The sequence below is a fragment of the Coregonus lavaretus genome (genome assembly GCF_964263955.1).
Source record: "Coregonus lavaretus genome assembly, contig: HAP1_SCAFFOLD_320, whole genome shotgun sequence".
In the NCBI taxonomy this organism is placed as follows: Eukaryota; Metazoa; Chordata; class Actinopteri; order Salmoniformes; family Salmonidae; genus Coregonus; species Coregonus lavaretus.
The window spans coordinates 494,919-511,259 of NW_028159255.1; the positions used below are offsets into that span (position 1 = coordinate 494,919).

The 16,341-nt window shown below is 46.8% G+C and overlaps 1 protein-coding gene across 3 annotated transcripts in view; it reads left to right on the forward strand.

Annotated features, from left to right (window-relative positions):
- Positions 1-11,217, forward strand: part of rhpn2 (rhophilin, Rho GTPase binding protein 2) — a 75,277-nt gene extending 64,060 nt beyond the window's left edge. For 2 of the 3 annotated variants that reach the window (XM_084197385.1, XM_084197387.1), the window contains 5 exons: positions 334-528; positions 958-1,034; positions 3,310-3,459; positions 8,856-9,011; positions 9,502-11,217. In XM_084197385.1, coding sequence (XP_084053511.1) covers positions 334-528; positions 958-1,034; positions 3,310-3,459; positions 8,856-9,011; positions 9,502-9,762 — 839 coding nt within the window. In that variant the 3' untranslated portion in view covers positions 9,763-11,217. The remainder of the gene's footprint in view (positions 1-333; positions 529-957; positions 1,035-3,309; positions 3,460-8,855; positions 9,012-9,501) is intronic. The other variant, XM_084197386.1, reaches the window with a different exon arrangement.
- The last annotated feature ends 5,124 nt before the right edge of the window (positions 11,218-16,341 follow it).

Sequence of the window (16,341 nt, forward strand, 5' to 3'; positions counted from 1 at the left end):
TGAGTCTAAACAGGATCCATTTTGTTTTTACCTGTATCCTTACTCATACCCACCTGCCTTACTGACTCTCCCCTCTCTCCCTCCTCAACCTCTCTTCTCCCACCTCCCCTCGCCTCCCTCTCTCCACCTCACATCCACCTTCCCTCCACCTCACATCCACCTTCCCTCTCCTCCCTCTTCCGCCTCCTCCCTCCACCTCCCCTCTCCTCCTCCACCCCCCCTCTCCTCCTCCCTCCACCCTCCTCCTCCCCTCTACTCCCCTCTCCTCCTCCTCCTCCACCTGCCCTCTCCACCTCCTCCACTTCCCCTTTCCTCCCCCTCTCCCTCCCCCAGGTAAGGCCCACCTGCGGCGGGCTGTGATGGGTCACGAGGAGGCTCTGAGGATCCATGGTCTGTGTCGTCACCTCAGGAAGCTCGAGGTCCTCCAGGACATTCTCCTGGCCAGTCACAAACGCTCCCTGGCCAAGTTCAATGACAACAACCAAGACGACGAGTTCACAGACTACCTGGAGGCACCAGACATCATCTGTGAGTGAACCTCTTATTGGCAACTCAATCAACAACTCTTATTTTTTTTAAATGTTTTACTTCAACGTCAGCTCTGTCTCCACATTACTGTTTATTTAATACACTGAGATAGGGTCTCGCTATTGGACATCATTATAATTGTTGGGTTAAATTTGTGTGTGGATTGTAAGACTAGACATATAACATACAATGTAGCTTCCTAAATGTTCTCATGTGAAATAACCTTAAACAACCTTCTAATTACCTTTTTTAGATAGTCGTTTAGTAGTCCCAGGTGATGTGATGATCTATTGTTTACCGTCATCATGTAGCCAACCTGGCACCCCCCCCCCCCCCCCCCCGTACTACTCTACTCCAGAGGAGGTTGCCAGGTTGTGTAGTTGTGATAACAAACAAACAGCATGATAAGGCCTATTTTTCCCTCCTCAGCTAAAACGGAGCACAAGGCGGAGATGGAAATGCCCATGTCCACTAAGGTGAAAGTCACAGACTTTTTCCGGAGGCTGGTATGTGGGCTACTAATTTTAACATTCTAACATTTTCAGGGCCGGTTTCCCGGACACAGAATAAACCTAGACCTGCTGAATGGAGAATCACCATTGACTCTTAAACTCCTTTATAGTCTAGGACTAAGCTTAATCTGTGTCCGGGAAACCGGCCCTTCATGTAAAGTATGTATGGTTTATTCAGAAATTGGCATTACAAAGCTCTGGATTTGTTTTGTTTTTTTAAACAAAATGTTTTCAGTTAAATTCAGTTCAACTTGTTCTGAACACCCAGATCGTGTTGTGCTGTTTTCTGAATCCACCCCAACAGAACCACATTGTCTTGGTGAATCAATAACATTTAACAGTGGTGTTGAACTCGGTTAATACCCCTATTTACTCAGTCACATTGTCTTGGTGAATCAATAACATTTAACAGTGGTGTTGAACTAACAGGTTGCAGCCCAAATGGCACCTAATCTATTCCCTACATAATGCACTACTTTTGACCAGGCCCCATAGTGCCATTTGGGACGCAAACTAACAGTCCTATCAGGGTTGGTTGTCCATGGTAAATTATCATAACAACCTGTCCGTCTCCCCCCACCCCACACTAACAGACCTACAGTGAGGGGAAAAAAAGTATTTGATCCCCTGGTGATTTTGTACGTTTGCCCACTGACAAAGAAATTATCAGTCTATAATTTTAATGGTTGGTTTATTTGAACAGTGAGAGACAGAATAACAACAAAATAATCCAGAAAAACACATGTAAAAAATGTTATGAATTGATTTGCATTTTAAATGAGGGAAATAAGTATTTGACCCCCTCTCAATCAGAAAGATTTCTGGCTCCCAGGTGTCTTTTATACAGGTAACGAGCTGAGATTAGCAGCACACTCTTAAAGGGAGTGCTCCTAATCTCAGCTTGTTACCTGTATAAAAGACACCTGTCCACAGAAGCAATCAATCAATCAGATTCCAAACTCTCCACCATGGCCAAGACCAAAGAGCTCTCCAAGGATGTCAGGGACAAGATTGTAGACCTACACAAGGCTGGAATGGGCTACAAGACCATCGCCAAGCAGCTTGGTCAGAAGGTGACAACAGTTGGTGCGATTATTCGCAAATGGAAGAAACACAAAATAACTGTCAATCTCCATCGGCCTGGGGCTCCATGCAAGATCTCACCTCGTGGAGTTGCAATGATCATGACAACGGTGAGGAATCAGCCCAGAACTACACGGGAGGATCTTGTCAATGATCTCAAGGCAGCTGGGACCATAGTCACCAAGAAAACAATTGGTAACACACTACGCCGTGAAGGACTGAAATCCTGCAGCGCCCGCAGGGTCCCCCTGCTCAAGAAAGCACATATACATGCCGTCTGAAGTTTGCCAATGAACATCTGAATGATTCAGAGGAGAACTGGGTGAATGTGTTGTAGTCAGATGAGACCAAAATGGAGCTCTTTGGCATCAACTCAACTCACCGTGTTTGGAGGAGGAGGAATGCTGCCTATGACCCCAAGAACACCATCCCCACCGTCAAACATGGAGGTGGAAACATTATGCTTTGGGGGTGTTTTTCTGCTAAGGGGACAGGACAACTTCACCGCATCAAAGGGACATGGACGGGAACATGTACCGTCAAATCTTGGGTAAGAACCTCCTTCCCTCAGCTAGGGCATTGAAAATGGGTCGTGGATGGGTATTCCAGCATGACAATGACCCAAAACACACGGCCAAGGCAACAAAGGAGTGGCTCAAGAAGAAGCACATTAAGGTCCTGGAGTGGCCCAGCCAGTCTCCAGATCTTAATCCCATAGAAAATCTGTGGAGGGAGCTGAAGGTTCGAGTTGCCAAACGTCAGCCTCGAAACCTTAATGAATTGGAGAAGATCTGCAAAGAGGAGTGGGATAAAATCCCTCCTGAGATGAGTGCAAACCTGTTGGCCAACTACAAGAAACGTCTGACCTCTGTGATTGCCAACAAGGGTTTTGCCACCAAGTACTAAGTCATGTTTTGCAGAGGGGTCAAATACTTATTTCCCTCATTAAAATGCTAATCAATTTATAACATTTTTGACATGCGTTTTTCTGGATTCATTTGTTGTTATTCTGTCTCTCACTGTTCAAATAAACCTACCATTAAAATGATAGACTGATCATGTCTTTGTCAGTGGGCAAACGAACAAAATCAGCAGGGGATCAAATGCTTTTTCCCCTCACTGTATCAGGGTTGGGTGTCCATGGTAAGTTATCATAACAACCTGTCCGTCTCCCCCCCCCCTCCAGGGTCCTCTGTCGGTGTTCTCTGCTAAGCAACGCTGGACAGCTCCTCGCACCGTCAGGCTGAAACTGGAGGACAGAGACCTGGGCTTCACCCTGAGAGGAGACCCTGTACCGGTGCAGGTCACCTCCCTGGATCCACTCTGCCCTTCCGCTGTGAGTATACTGTACTACTGGTTACTGGGGGGAAGGGTTAGGCTGACGGGAGGAAGGGTTTTGGTGATGCACACTGGTCACCTTCCTAGACCCACCCTGCCCCGCCGCTGTGAGTGACATACATACACTGTCTGATTATTGTGACATAAAGGGTGGATGACTTTGAACAAGACTAGATTATGTCTTTTAACTTTTAACTCCGTTTGTAAATCATTCATGTTGACCTCAAATGAAACCTCCACATCTGCCTGTGGATCATCAAAACCCTTCCCCTCTCTCTGGCCTGGGCAGCATAACCCTTCCCCTCTCTCTGGCCTGGGCAGCATAACCCTTCCCCTCTCTCTGGCCTGGGCAGCATAACCCTTCCCCTCTCTCTGGCCTGGGCAGCATAACCCTTCCCCTCTCTCTGGCCTGGGCAGCATAACCCTTCCCCTCTCTCTGGCCTGTGTGTGCGGCAGCATAACCCTTCCCCTCTCTCTGGCCTGGGCAGCATAACCCTTCCCCTCTCTCTGGCCTGTGTGTGCGGCAGCATAACCCTTCCCCTCTCTCTGGCCTGGGCAGCATAACCCTTCCCCTCTCTCTGGCCTGTGTGTGCGGCAGCATAACCCTTCCCCTCTCTCTGGCCTGTGTGTGCGGCAGCATAACCCTTCCCCTCTCTCTGGCCTGTATGGGCGGCAGCATAACCCTTCCCCTCTCTCTGGCCTGTGTGTGCGGCAGCATAACCCTTCCCCCATTAACACAGTGCAGGTGAATGTCTAATTTCCATAAGAAGGGTTCGACCTAAACAGTTACTCTGCCACAGTCACTGTCACAGCCTGTAACACCGGTCTGTACTCCGCAGTCTCCTGGTGCTAATCATCTAGGAATAATTAGTGATTACCCAAAGAGGACGAACTTTGAATTAGTTTGAATTGATCATTACAGAGCAGCCATCAGACGGACTCCAATAGGGTGCTGCTCAGAGCCAAGACCGACGTAATAAAACACCCAGTCAAACATGAAACGCACTGTTCTAATTTCCCTCCAGAGTTCCCCTAATGAACCGTTCATTAGTAACATTATGGACCAACAACAAAACCCTAAAAATAGAAATCCCTCAATTCCTGGAAATATAACAATAGTGTTTACCTTATGGTGGGGGCTTTGTTGGCTCCTCCCTCCCTCCCTCCATCCCTCCCTCCCTCCCTCCCTCCCTCCCTCCCTCCCTCCCTCCCTCCCTCCCTCCCTCCCTCCATCCCTCCCTCCCTCCCTCCCTCCCTCCCTCCCTCCTCCTCTTCTGCTAATTTCATTAGAATTTCAGTCAGAATGCTCATTAATAGCTGCTAACAAAGACCAGAGCCTGATTAGGACCAACTGACTAGACCAGAGCAGAGCCTGATTAGGACCAACTGACTAGACCAGACCAGAGCCTGATTAGGACCAACTGACTAGACCAGACCAGAGCCTGATTAGGACCAACTGACTAGACCAGAGCAGAGCCTGATTAGGACCAACTGACTAGACCAGAGCAGAGCCTGATTAGGACCAACTGACTAGACCAGAGCAGAGCCTGATTAGGACCAACTGACTAGACCAGACCAGAGCCTGATTAGGACCAACTGACTAGACCAGAGCAGAGCCTGATTAGGACCAACTGAATAGACCAGAGCAGAGCCTGATTAGGACCAACTGACTAGACCAGAGCAGAGCCTGATTAGGACCAACTGACTAGACCAGACCAGAGCCTGATTAGGACCAACTGACTAGACCAGACCAGAGCCTGATTAGGACCAACTGACTAGACCAGACCAGAGCCTGATTAGGACCAACTGACTAGACCAGAGCAGAGCCTGATTAGGACCAACTGACTAGACCAGACCAGAGCCTGATTAGGACCAACTGACTAGACCAGACCAGAGCCTGATTAGGACCAACTGACCAGACCAGAGCAGAGCCTGATTAGGACCAACTGACTAGACCAGACCAGAGCCTGATTAGGACCAACTGACTAGACCAGACCAGAGCCTGATTAGGACCAACTGACTAGACCAGAGCAGAGCCTGATTAGGACCAACTGACTAGACCAGAGCAGAGCCTGATTAGGACCAACTGACTAGACCAGAGCAGAGCCTGATTAGGACCAACTGACTAGACAAGAGCAGAGCCTGATTAGGACCAACTGACTAGACCAGAGCAGAGCCTTATTAGGACCAACTGACTAGACCAGAGCAGAGCCTGATTAGGACCAACTGACTAGACCAGACCAGAGCCTGATTAGGACCAACTGACTAGACCAGAGCAGAGCCTGATTAGGACCAACTGACTAGACCAGAGCAGAGCCTGATTAGGACCAACTGACTAGACCAGAGCAGAGCCTGATTAGGACCAACTGACTAGACCAGAGCAGAGCCTGATTAGGACCAACTGACTAGACCAGAGCAGAGCCTGATTAGGACCAACTGACTAGACCAGACCAGAGCCTGATTAGGACCAACTGACTAGACCAGACCAGAGCCTGATTAGGACCAACTGACTAGACCAGACCAGAGCCTGATTAGGACCAACTGACTAGACCAGACCAGAGCCTGATTAGGACCAACTGACTAGACCAGACCAGAGCCTGATTAGGACCAACTGACTAGACCAGACCAGAGCCTGATTAGGACCAACTGACTAGACCAGACCAGAGCCTGATTAGGACCAACTGACTAGACCAGAGCAGAGCCTGATTAGGACCAACTGACTAGACCAGAGCAGAGCCTGATTAGGACCAACTGACTAGACCAGACCAGAGCCTGATTAGGACCAACTGACTAGACCAGACCAGAGCCTGATTAGGACCAACTGACTAGACCAGAGCCTGATTAGGACCAACTGACTAGACCAGACCAGAGCCTGATTAGGACCAACTGACTAGACCAGACCAGAGCCTGATTAGGACCAACTGACTAGACCAGACCAGAGCCTGATTAGGACCAACTGACTAGACCAGACCAGAGCCTGATTAGGACCAACTGACTAGACCAGAGCAGAGCCTGATTAGGACCAACTGACTAGACCAGACCAGAGCCTGATTAGGACCAACTGACTAGACCAGAGCAGAGCCTGATTAGGACCAACTGACTAGACCAGACCAGAGCCTGATTAGGACCAACTGACTAGACCAGAGCAGAGCCTGATTAGGACCAACTGACTAGACCAGACCAGAGCCTGATTAGGACCAACTGACTAGACCAGACCAGAGCCTGATTAGGACCAACTGACCAGACCAGAGCAGAGCCTGATTAGGACCAACTGACTAGACCAGACCAGAGCCTGATTAGGACCAACTGACTAGACCAGACCAGAGCCTGATTAGGACCAACTGACTAGACCAGAGCAGAGCCTGATTAGGACCAACTGACTAGACCAGAGCAGAGCCTGATTAGGACCAACTGACTAGACCAGACCAGAGCCTGATTAGGACCAACTGACTAGACAAGAGCAGAGCCTGATTAGGACCAACTGACTAGACCAGAGCAGAGCCTTATTAGGACCAACTGACTAGACCAGAGCAGAGCCTGATTAGGACCAACTGACTAGACCAGACCAGAGCCTGATTAGGACCAACTGACTAGACCAGAGCAGAGCCTGATTAGGACCAACTGACTAGACCAGAGCAGAGCCTGATTAGGACCAACTGACTAGACCAGAGCAGAGCCTGATTAGGACCAACTGACTAGACCAGAGCAGAGCCTGATTAGGACCAACTGACTAGACCAGAGCAGAGCCTGATTAGGACCAACTGACTAGACCAGACCAGAGCCTGATTAGGACCAACTGACTAGACCACCAGAGCCTGATTAGGACCAACTGACTAGACCAGACCAGAGCCTGATTAGGACCAACTGACTAGACCAGACCAGAGCCTGATTAGGACCAACTGACTAGACCAGACCAGAGCCTGATTAGGACCAACTGACTAGACCAGACCAGAGCCTGATTAGGACCAACTGACTAGACCAGACCAGAGCCTGATTAGGACCAACTGACTAGACCAGAGCAGAGCCTGATTAGGACCAACTGACTAGACCAGAGCAGAGCCTGATTAGGACCAACTGACTAGACCAGACCAGAGCCTGATTAGGACCAACTGACTAGACCAGACCAGAGCCTGATTAGGACCAACTGACTAGACCAGAGCCTGATTAGGACCAACTGACTAGACCAGACCAGAGCCTGATTAGGACCAACTGACTAGACCAGACCAGAGCCTGATTAGGACCAACTGACTAGACCAGAGCAGAGCCTGATTAGGACCAACTGACTAGACCAGAGCAGAGCCTGATTAGGACCAACTGACTAGACCAGACCAGAGCCTGATTAGGACCAACTGACTAGACCAGACCAGAGCCTGATTAGGACCAACTGACTAGACCAGACCAGAGCCTGATTAGGACCAACTGACTAGACCAGACCAGAGCCTGATTAGGACCAACTGACTAGACCAGAGCAGAGCCTGATTAGGACCAACTGACTAGACCAGACCAGAGCCTGATTAGGACCAACTGACTAGACCAGAGCAGAGCCTGATTAGGACCAACTGACTAGACCAGAGCAGAGCCTGATTAGGACCAACTGACTAGACCAGAGCAGAGCCTGATTAGGACCAACTGACTAGACCAGACCAGAGCCTGATTAGGACCAACTGACTAGACCAGACCAGAGCCTGATTAGGACCAACTGACTAGACCAGAGCAGAGTCTGATTAGGACCAACTGACTAGACCTGAGCCTGATTAGGACCAACTGACTAGACCAGAGCAGAGCCTGATTAGGACCAACTGACTAGACCAGACCAGAGCCTGATTAGGACCAACTGACCAGACCTGAGCCTGATTAGGACCAACTGACTAGACCAGAGCAGAGCCTGATTAGGACCAACTGACTAGACCAGAGCAGAGCCTGATTAGGACCAACTGACTAGACCAGACCAGAGCCTGATTAGGACCAACTGACTAGACCAGACCAGAGCCTGATTAGGACCAACTGACTAGACCAGAGCAGAGCCTGATTAGGACCAACTGACTAGACCAGAGCAGAGCCTGATTAGGACCAACTGACTAGACCAGAGCAGAGCCTGATTAGGACCAACTGACTAGACCAGAGCAGAGCCTGATTAGGACCAACTGACTAGACCAGACCAGAGCCTGATTAGGACCAACTGACTAGACCAGAGCAGAGCCTGATTAGGACCAACTGACTAGACCAGAGCAGAGCCTGATTAGGACCAACTGACTAGACCAGAGCAGAGCCTGATTAGGACCAACTGACTAGACCAGAGCAGAGCCTGATTAGGACCAACTGACTAGACCAAAAACCCATCCTCCTTCCTCCAGTTGTTAAAAATACTAAATGTTGTTATCTCTCTGTTACCAGGCCGACGGGCTGAAAGAGGGGGACTACATTGTTGCCGTGGGAGACACTGACTGTAAGTGGATGGGAGTGAGCGAGGTGATGCGGCTGCTGAAGGATGTGGACGAGAACGGGATTGACATTCGCGTTGTTAGCTTGATGGACAGCGGCCTGCCCATGGTAAGGTCCGCCCTCTGGCTCTGATTGGCTCCTGAGGAAGCCTGGAAGGTCCTTATTGGCTCCTTTCTGTTTTCTCAGTTGTGACCGACAGGCGATGGCAGATACATTGCGTTATGCATGAAGTTGTTATCGGTGCTGTCAAACTCTCAGCTTTCAATGAGGAGGAGTTCCTCTCTTTCTCAGCTTGGTGATTATACAGAAGTTGCAGTTTCCCACGAGAAAGTGCTCTTTCTTTCATTTAGTCAAATGGATAACTACTGCATGAAGCATTTATATTATGTGACAATACCCTGATTTAAAAAAGTTCCACTCATTTAAGTAGAAATTAGAAATGTTTAGTATTTACCTTTAGTAATATCCTCTCTCTCTCTCTCTCCCTCCCTCCCTTCTCTCTCTCTCATCTCTTTTTCTCTCTCTCATCTCTCTTTTTCTCTCTCTCTCTCTCTCTCTCTCTCTCTCTCTCTCTCTCTCTCTCCCTTCATCCCCTCAGCCCACTAAGAGTGCCACCTACTGCGGAGGCATCCCTAAGACCTACTCCATGATCTGCCTGGCCTTTGACGACGACAAGAACCCCAAGGGCCGCAAGGTGTCCAAGAAGGGCTCCTTCCTCTCCTGGGGCCTGAAGAGCCACCTGAAGAGCTCCAGCACCCTTAGCCTCCCCACGGCAGACTACTCTGGCTCACTGCCTTGGAACAAACCCTGCCCCACCTTCCCTTCCTCCAGCTCCTACAATGACTCAGCTCTCTACTAGGGAAGGACCTGAAACGGACTGGGCTCTACTGGGTTCAGAGAATACTGTGTTAGGAGTCCCAAATGGCACCCTATTCCTTATATAGTGCACTACTTTGGGAGCTCTACGGGCTTTGGGTCTAAAGTAGTGCACTATATTGGGAATAGGGTGCCTTTTTGGGACACGTCCCATAGCATTGTGGAGCACCCTGAGAACCCCAACAGATGTGTTGCAGTAAAGGCACAGGTTTGCACAGTCATAGCCCCCAGTCATAGCCCCCAGTCATAGCCCCCAGTCATAGCCCCCAGTCATAGCCCCCTTGTGCTATTTAGGCTAAACATTAGAGTGGCGCTCTCTGTCGTTGCCTCAGGGTGGAACGTTGCTACGAGGAGGAGGAGAGGCTTCTGGGTGTTGCACAGCGGGACGGACTGGCTGACTGGTTTGGTCTAGCTATGTTACAGTGCAGTTAGCCACGCTAGTCCATATGTATCCCCTGTGTATGTACTTTTAAACCATACCTTTTTAAGCTGAAGGACTTTGTATAATGCCATGTATCAGCGATTGGCTGATTTGGCTGATTATCTGGATTAGCAATTGGCTGTTATCTGTGTAGGTGGATTTATTGACTAAACAAAACACATTTTAACTGGAAAACAAATGTATACAAAACAGGAACACCTGCTATTTCTATGACTTGGACTGACCAGGTGAATCCAGGTGAAAGCTGTGATCCACTTCAATCAGTGTAGATGAAGGGGGGGGGACAGGTTAAAGAAGGATTTTTAAGCCTTGAGATAATTGAGACAAGGATTGTGTATGTGTGCCATTCAGAGGGTGAATGGGCAAGACAAAATACTTAAGTGCCTTTGAACAGGGTATGGTAGTAGGTGCCAGGCGCACCGGTTTGTGTCAAGAACTGCAACGCTGCTGGGTTTTTCATACTCCACAGTTTCCCGTGTGTATCAAGAACGGTCCACCACCCAAAGGACATCCAGCCAACTTTGGGAAGCATTGGAGTCAACATGGGCCAAGCATCCCTGTGGAACGCTTTCGACACCTTGTAGAGTCAATGCCCCGACGAATCGAGGCTGTTCTGAGGGCAAAAGGGGGCGGTGTAACTCAATATTAGGAAGGTGTTCCTAATGTTTGGTCTACTCAGTGGATACTACGTTGATATTCTAATGTAAAAAAAAAGTAATGTTATACTATGTAGATATCCCACTATGTAAAAGGGTAGGTGAAGGATGTAATGCTTAAACCATGATGTGATACGTCTAGTCAGTCTGCGATAGACCAACACAATGCGCTGTAAGCTGCTGAAAATATATATATATATATATATTTTTTTTTTTTATTTGTTCTTGTTAAGACAATTACTGTCGATTTTAAATGAAGGAATCTTGTGTGTGGTGGGGCTGTTCTGATGTAAGCCTATGAAATCTCTGCATTTAGATTTGATTGGCATGTCAGGGGAGGGAGGGAGAGGAGAAGAGGGGGGGGGAGGAGAGGAGGGAGAGGAGAGGAGGGGGGGAGAGGGGGAGAGGAGAGGAGAGGAGAGGGGGAGAGGGGGGCCTGAGTTGAGGGGCAAAGAGGACGGGAGGGAGAGGGGGTCTGAGGAGTGTTCTAACAAGCCTTTTAAATGAAACCCATCTCAGTGGAACGCTAACTTCCACCCCATCCATCCTCCTCCTCCTGTACTGCTGACTGGCAGCCATTTTATGACAACCTTTTCTGGTAGAGTGAGGAGCACTCTCCCTGACAGCGGACAGGCGAGGTTCTATCTCTGTGAATGTTTGTGTAATATTTGCTGTTTTAAAAATGAAGGATATTTTGTATAAGGGAAGACTGGTTGTTTTATTCAGTGCCAGTGTATTGCTGATGCTAACATTTTAATATAATTGTATACAACAGGTTAATGTTAATATCGCTAAGCCTGGGTTCGATCAAAGGGAACAGTCCGTTTTGATTCCACCATCGTGATTCTACTGGTCTTTACTGGTCTTTACTGGTCTCTACTGGTCTTTACTGGTCTCTACTGGTCTTTACTGGTCTCTACTGGTCTCTACTGGTCTCTACTGGTCTCTACTGGTCTCTACTGGTCTCTACTGGTCTCTACTGGTCTTTACTGGTCTCTACTGGTCTCTACTGGTCTCTACTGGTCTCTACTGGTCTTTACTGGTCTCTACTGGTCTTTACTGGTCTCTACTGGTCTCTACTGGTCTCTACTGGTCTCTACTGGTCTTTACTGGTCTCTACTCGGTCTCTACTGGTCTTTACTGGTCTCTACTGGTCTTTACTGGTCTCTACTCGGTCTCTACTGGTCTTTACTGGTCTCTACTGGTCTTTACTGGTCTCTACTGGTCTCTACTGGTCTCTACTGGTCTCTACTGGTCTCCACTGGTCTCTACTGGTCTCTACTGGTCTCTACTGGTCTTTACTGGTCTCTACTGGATTTAAACCTGTACATGTTGCTGACACTGCAGTGTTGCACTGTTTCATTATCTACAAAGTAGATTATTATACGTTTGATAATCAAATTATTGATGTAATAAAAACAAAAATAAAGATCTGAATGTCTGCATGTGCACATTGTAAGCTTTTGTGGATGGTTAAAGCGTTTGTGGATGGTAAAGTTGTTTAGTCTGTATGTTGGCTGTTGCAAAGTAATGTATTTTCTGAGATCATTGTCTTCAAAAGGTATATGTTAAAAAAAAAAAAAAAAAGTGTATTTTTTACTGCGTTTCATCTTCTTTCAGGGAAATGCCACCCATGGCTTCCTGAATGTTTTCCAGAGCAGCATGTTGAAAGCAGGTCAGAGGTCCTCGAGGTTTAGTTGGACCGTAACACACCTGTTGCACCGAGGACAGTCACAATCCTTTTCTATTGCCGGGGCTCGTCTTTACTGAAGTCAATTGTGGCTAAATAGTTGCTGTACAGTTTATAATGCTTGTATAACCAGTACAACAACTACCAACTATTGCCTCGCTCGTACAGTTTATAACCTATTGCTACAGTGTCCTGCTCAGTTGTGTTTTAAATATGAAGTGCCATTTTATTACGAAGGAAAAATGAATTGAAGGGCACATTGACTTCATGTTGTGTATGAATTGATATGATTTGAGTTGTTACATTTATTATAAAGTATTAATCCTGTTCTCTGTTGGGAAGCATATACTGCATGATTATAAAAGTATTAATCCTGTTCTCTGTTGGGAAGCATATACTGCATATATCTACACAGTCCTCGTGTTCTTCTACATGAGCTACATCCCAAATAGCACCCTATTCCCTATAGTGAGCCCATAGAGCGCGCTGGTCAAAAGTAGTTCACTATAGAGGGGATAGGATGCCATTTTGGACGTACTCCTGTTGGTTTCCAAGGCTTCACTCTGTACCTACTTCCTTACTGCACAATACAATAGCTGTGGTGACAATGTCTGGCTGTTGATCAATGTGCTATCATTATGTTATCATCATGATTTATGTCTCTGTAAACTTGAATCTCAATAAACGATGGGAATAAACTGAACAGGTGAAGCGTCTTTCTGCCTTCCATAGGGGGAGATTACACCCATACTGGAGTGAGTTTGAGCAAAGTGTTATACATTTATAAAGACAAATCACTATTATAAAACTGGTTGTTTGGATCCTGAATGCTGATTGGATGAGCAGACACGCCTTTGCCTGCTAACAGGTCCTTCTGAAAAATCACTGCGCCTCCATAAAAGGCGCCGTGCAGCATTTACGGTGATATGGCCTCTGCAGAAATCAGGGCATTCATACTTCTTGTGCTTGGCCGAACGACGCAGAGCTGTTGTGAAGGAAGTGACTTTGTGTTTATACAGGACCTCCCGCCCTCACCTACCGTCAACCAATCATATCAATGCGGAGCTATATGAAGCCGTTCGCATTGTTACAAATGTCGAGAGGCGCACAGCGACGCGGTGCAGAGCTCAATTTGGCCTCTGCAGGCTTTCGGAGGCTCCGCAATTGCGTCACACCATCAATACAGCGACTCCGACCACATTTTCGGATCAAGCATAAATTGGCTTTAAGAATATCACGTTCATGTTGCTGTCCGAATCATCTCTTGTATTTATCTCAACTCGCACATGATTTCCCCTTGCTTCCAGCCTAGCATTTAGATTGGTACAGCGGGGGTTAATATAAGCCTCGCTGTCTGCCGGAAACAATGTTTCACTTTTACATTTCAATCTCTGTAGTACCACAGTGAACAATGCCCAGACAAGGAGACAACTTTTTTGATCCAGTTGACATCATGTATCAATGTCATTATCATGGACATATCCAAGTAAATGCCAATAGAACAATGCAGCAAGAAGATATCCCTATTTGGTAAAAGACCAAGTCCATATTATGGCAAGAACAGCTCAAATAAGCAAAGAGAAACGTGTGCAGTCGCAAAAACCATCAAGCGCTATGATAAAATTGGCTCTCATGAGGACCGCCACAGGAATGGAAGACCCAGAGTTACATCTGCTGCAGAGGATGAGTTCATTAGAGTTACCAGCCTCAGAAATTGCAGCCCAAATAAATGCTTCACAGAGTTCAAGTAACAGTGCTTGGGCCAAGAAACACGTGCAATGAACATTAGACCGGTGGAAATCTGTCCTTTGGTCTGGAGTCCAAATGTTAGATTTTTTGTTCCAACCGCTGTGTCTTTGTGAGACGCGGTGTGGGTGAACGGATGATCTCTGCATGTGTATTTCCCACCGTAAAGCATGGAGGAGGAGGTGTTATGGTGTGGGGGTGCTTTGCTGTTGACACTGTCTGTGATTTATTTAGAATTCAAGGCACACTTAACCAGCATGGCTACCACAGCATTCTGCAGTGATACGCCATCCCATCTGTTTTGGGCTTAGTGGGACTATGATTTGTTTTTCAACAGGACAATGACCCAACACATCTCCAGGCTGTGTAAGGGATATTTTACCAAGAAGGAGAGTGATGGAGTGCTGCATCAGATGACCTGGCCTCCACAATCTCCCGACCTCAACCCAATTGAGATGGTTTGGGATGAGTCGGACCACAGAATGAAGGAAAAGCAGCCAGCAAGTGCTCAACATATGTGGGAACTCCTTCAAGACTGTTGGAAAAGCATTCCAGGTGAAGCTGGTTGAGAGAATGCCAAGAGTGTGCAAAGCTGTCATCAAGGCAAAGGGTGGCTATTTGAAGAATCTCAAATCTCAAATATATTTTAATTTGTTTAACACTTTTTTGGTTACTAAAATGTAGAAAATAGTAAAAAATAAAGAAAAACCCTGGAGTGAGTAGATGTGTCCAAACTTTTGACTGGTACTGTACATTCCATGTTTAGTGCAGTGGTGGGGAAAGTACCCAGTTGTCATACTTGAGTAAAAGTAAAGATACCTTAATAGAAAATGACTCAAGTAAAAAATAAAATACTACGTGAAGTAAAAAATACTACTTGGATAAAAGTCTAAAAGTATTTGGTTTAAAATATACTTATGGCTCAAAAGTAAATGTAATTGCAAAAATATACTGTACTTAAGTATCAAAAGTAAAAGTATAAATTATTTCAAATTCCTTATCTTAAGCAAACCAGATGGCACAATTGTCTTTTTTAAATATTTGTATTTACTGATAGCCAGGGGCACACTACAACACTCAGACATGATTTACAAAGGAAGCATGTGAGTCCTCCAGATCAGAGGCAGTAGGGATGACCTTGACAAGTATGTGAATTGGACAATTTTCCAGTCCGGCTAAGCATTCAAAATGTAATTCTACTTTATATTTATATTTTTACAACTTTATTTTACTTCATTACATTCCTAAACAAATGTACTTTTTAATCCATACATTTTCCCTGACACCCAATTTGTTTACATTTACATTTTAGTCATTTAGCAGACGCTCTTATCCAGAGCAACTTACAGGAGCAATTAGGGTTAAGTGCCTTGCTCAAGGGCACATCGACAGATTTTTCACCTAGTCAGCTCGGGGATTAGAACCAGCGACCTTTCGGTTACGGGCACAACGCTCTTAACCACTAAGCTACCTGCCGCCCCGTTTATTAATGTAGTGAAGTAAAATCAAGTTGTCCAAAATATAAATAAAGTACAGATACCCCAAAACCACTACTTAAATAGTTCTTTACAGTATTTTTACTTAAGTACTTTATGCCACTGGTTTATTGGATATTGATATTTCATGCATAATGGGAAAGTTAAACCCTAGCCGAATACACTGTCTGTAAGTCACTCTGGACATGAGCATCTGCTAAAGAACCAACATGTAAATGTATTTTATTACAAACATTTGTCTACTTAAAAATCTATCTGAACTTTTTGTCATTGATCCCCCCATGCCAGTCTGGCCCCCATGGAAACTGTTGTTGAAACTGCAGCACAAATCCCTCTCTGTCTGTGTTGGTCTGGGAACGCCATGTGATTGAGATTTAGCCCGTTGTGACTTTCCCTCTCAAGACTGAGACTGGTCTCCTGTACCTCCTGTTTCTGTCTGTCTGTCTGCCTGCCTGCCTGCCTGCCTGCCTGCCTGCCTGCCTGCCTGCCTGCCTGCCTGCCTGCCTGCCTGCCTGCCTGCCTGCCTGCCTGC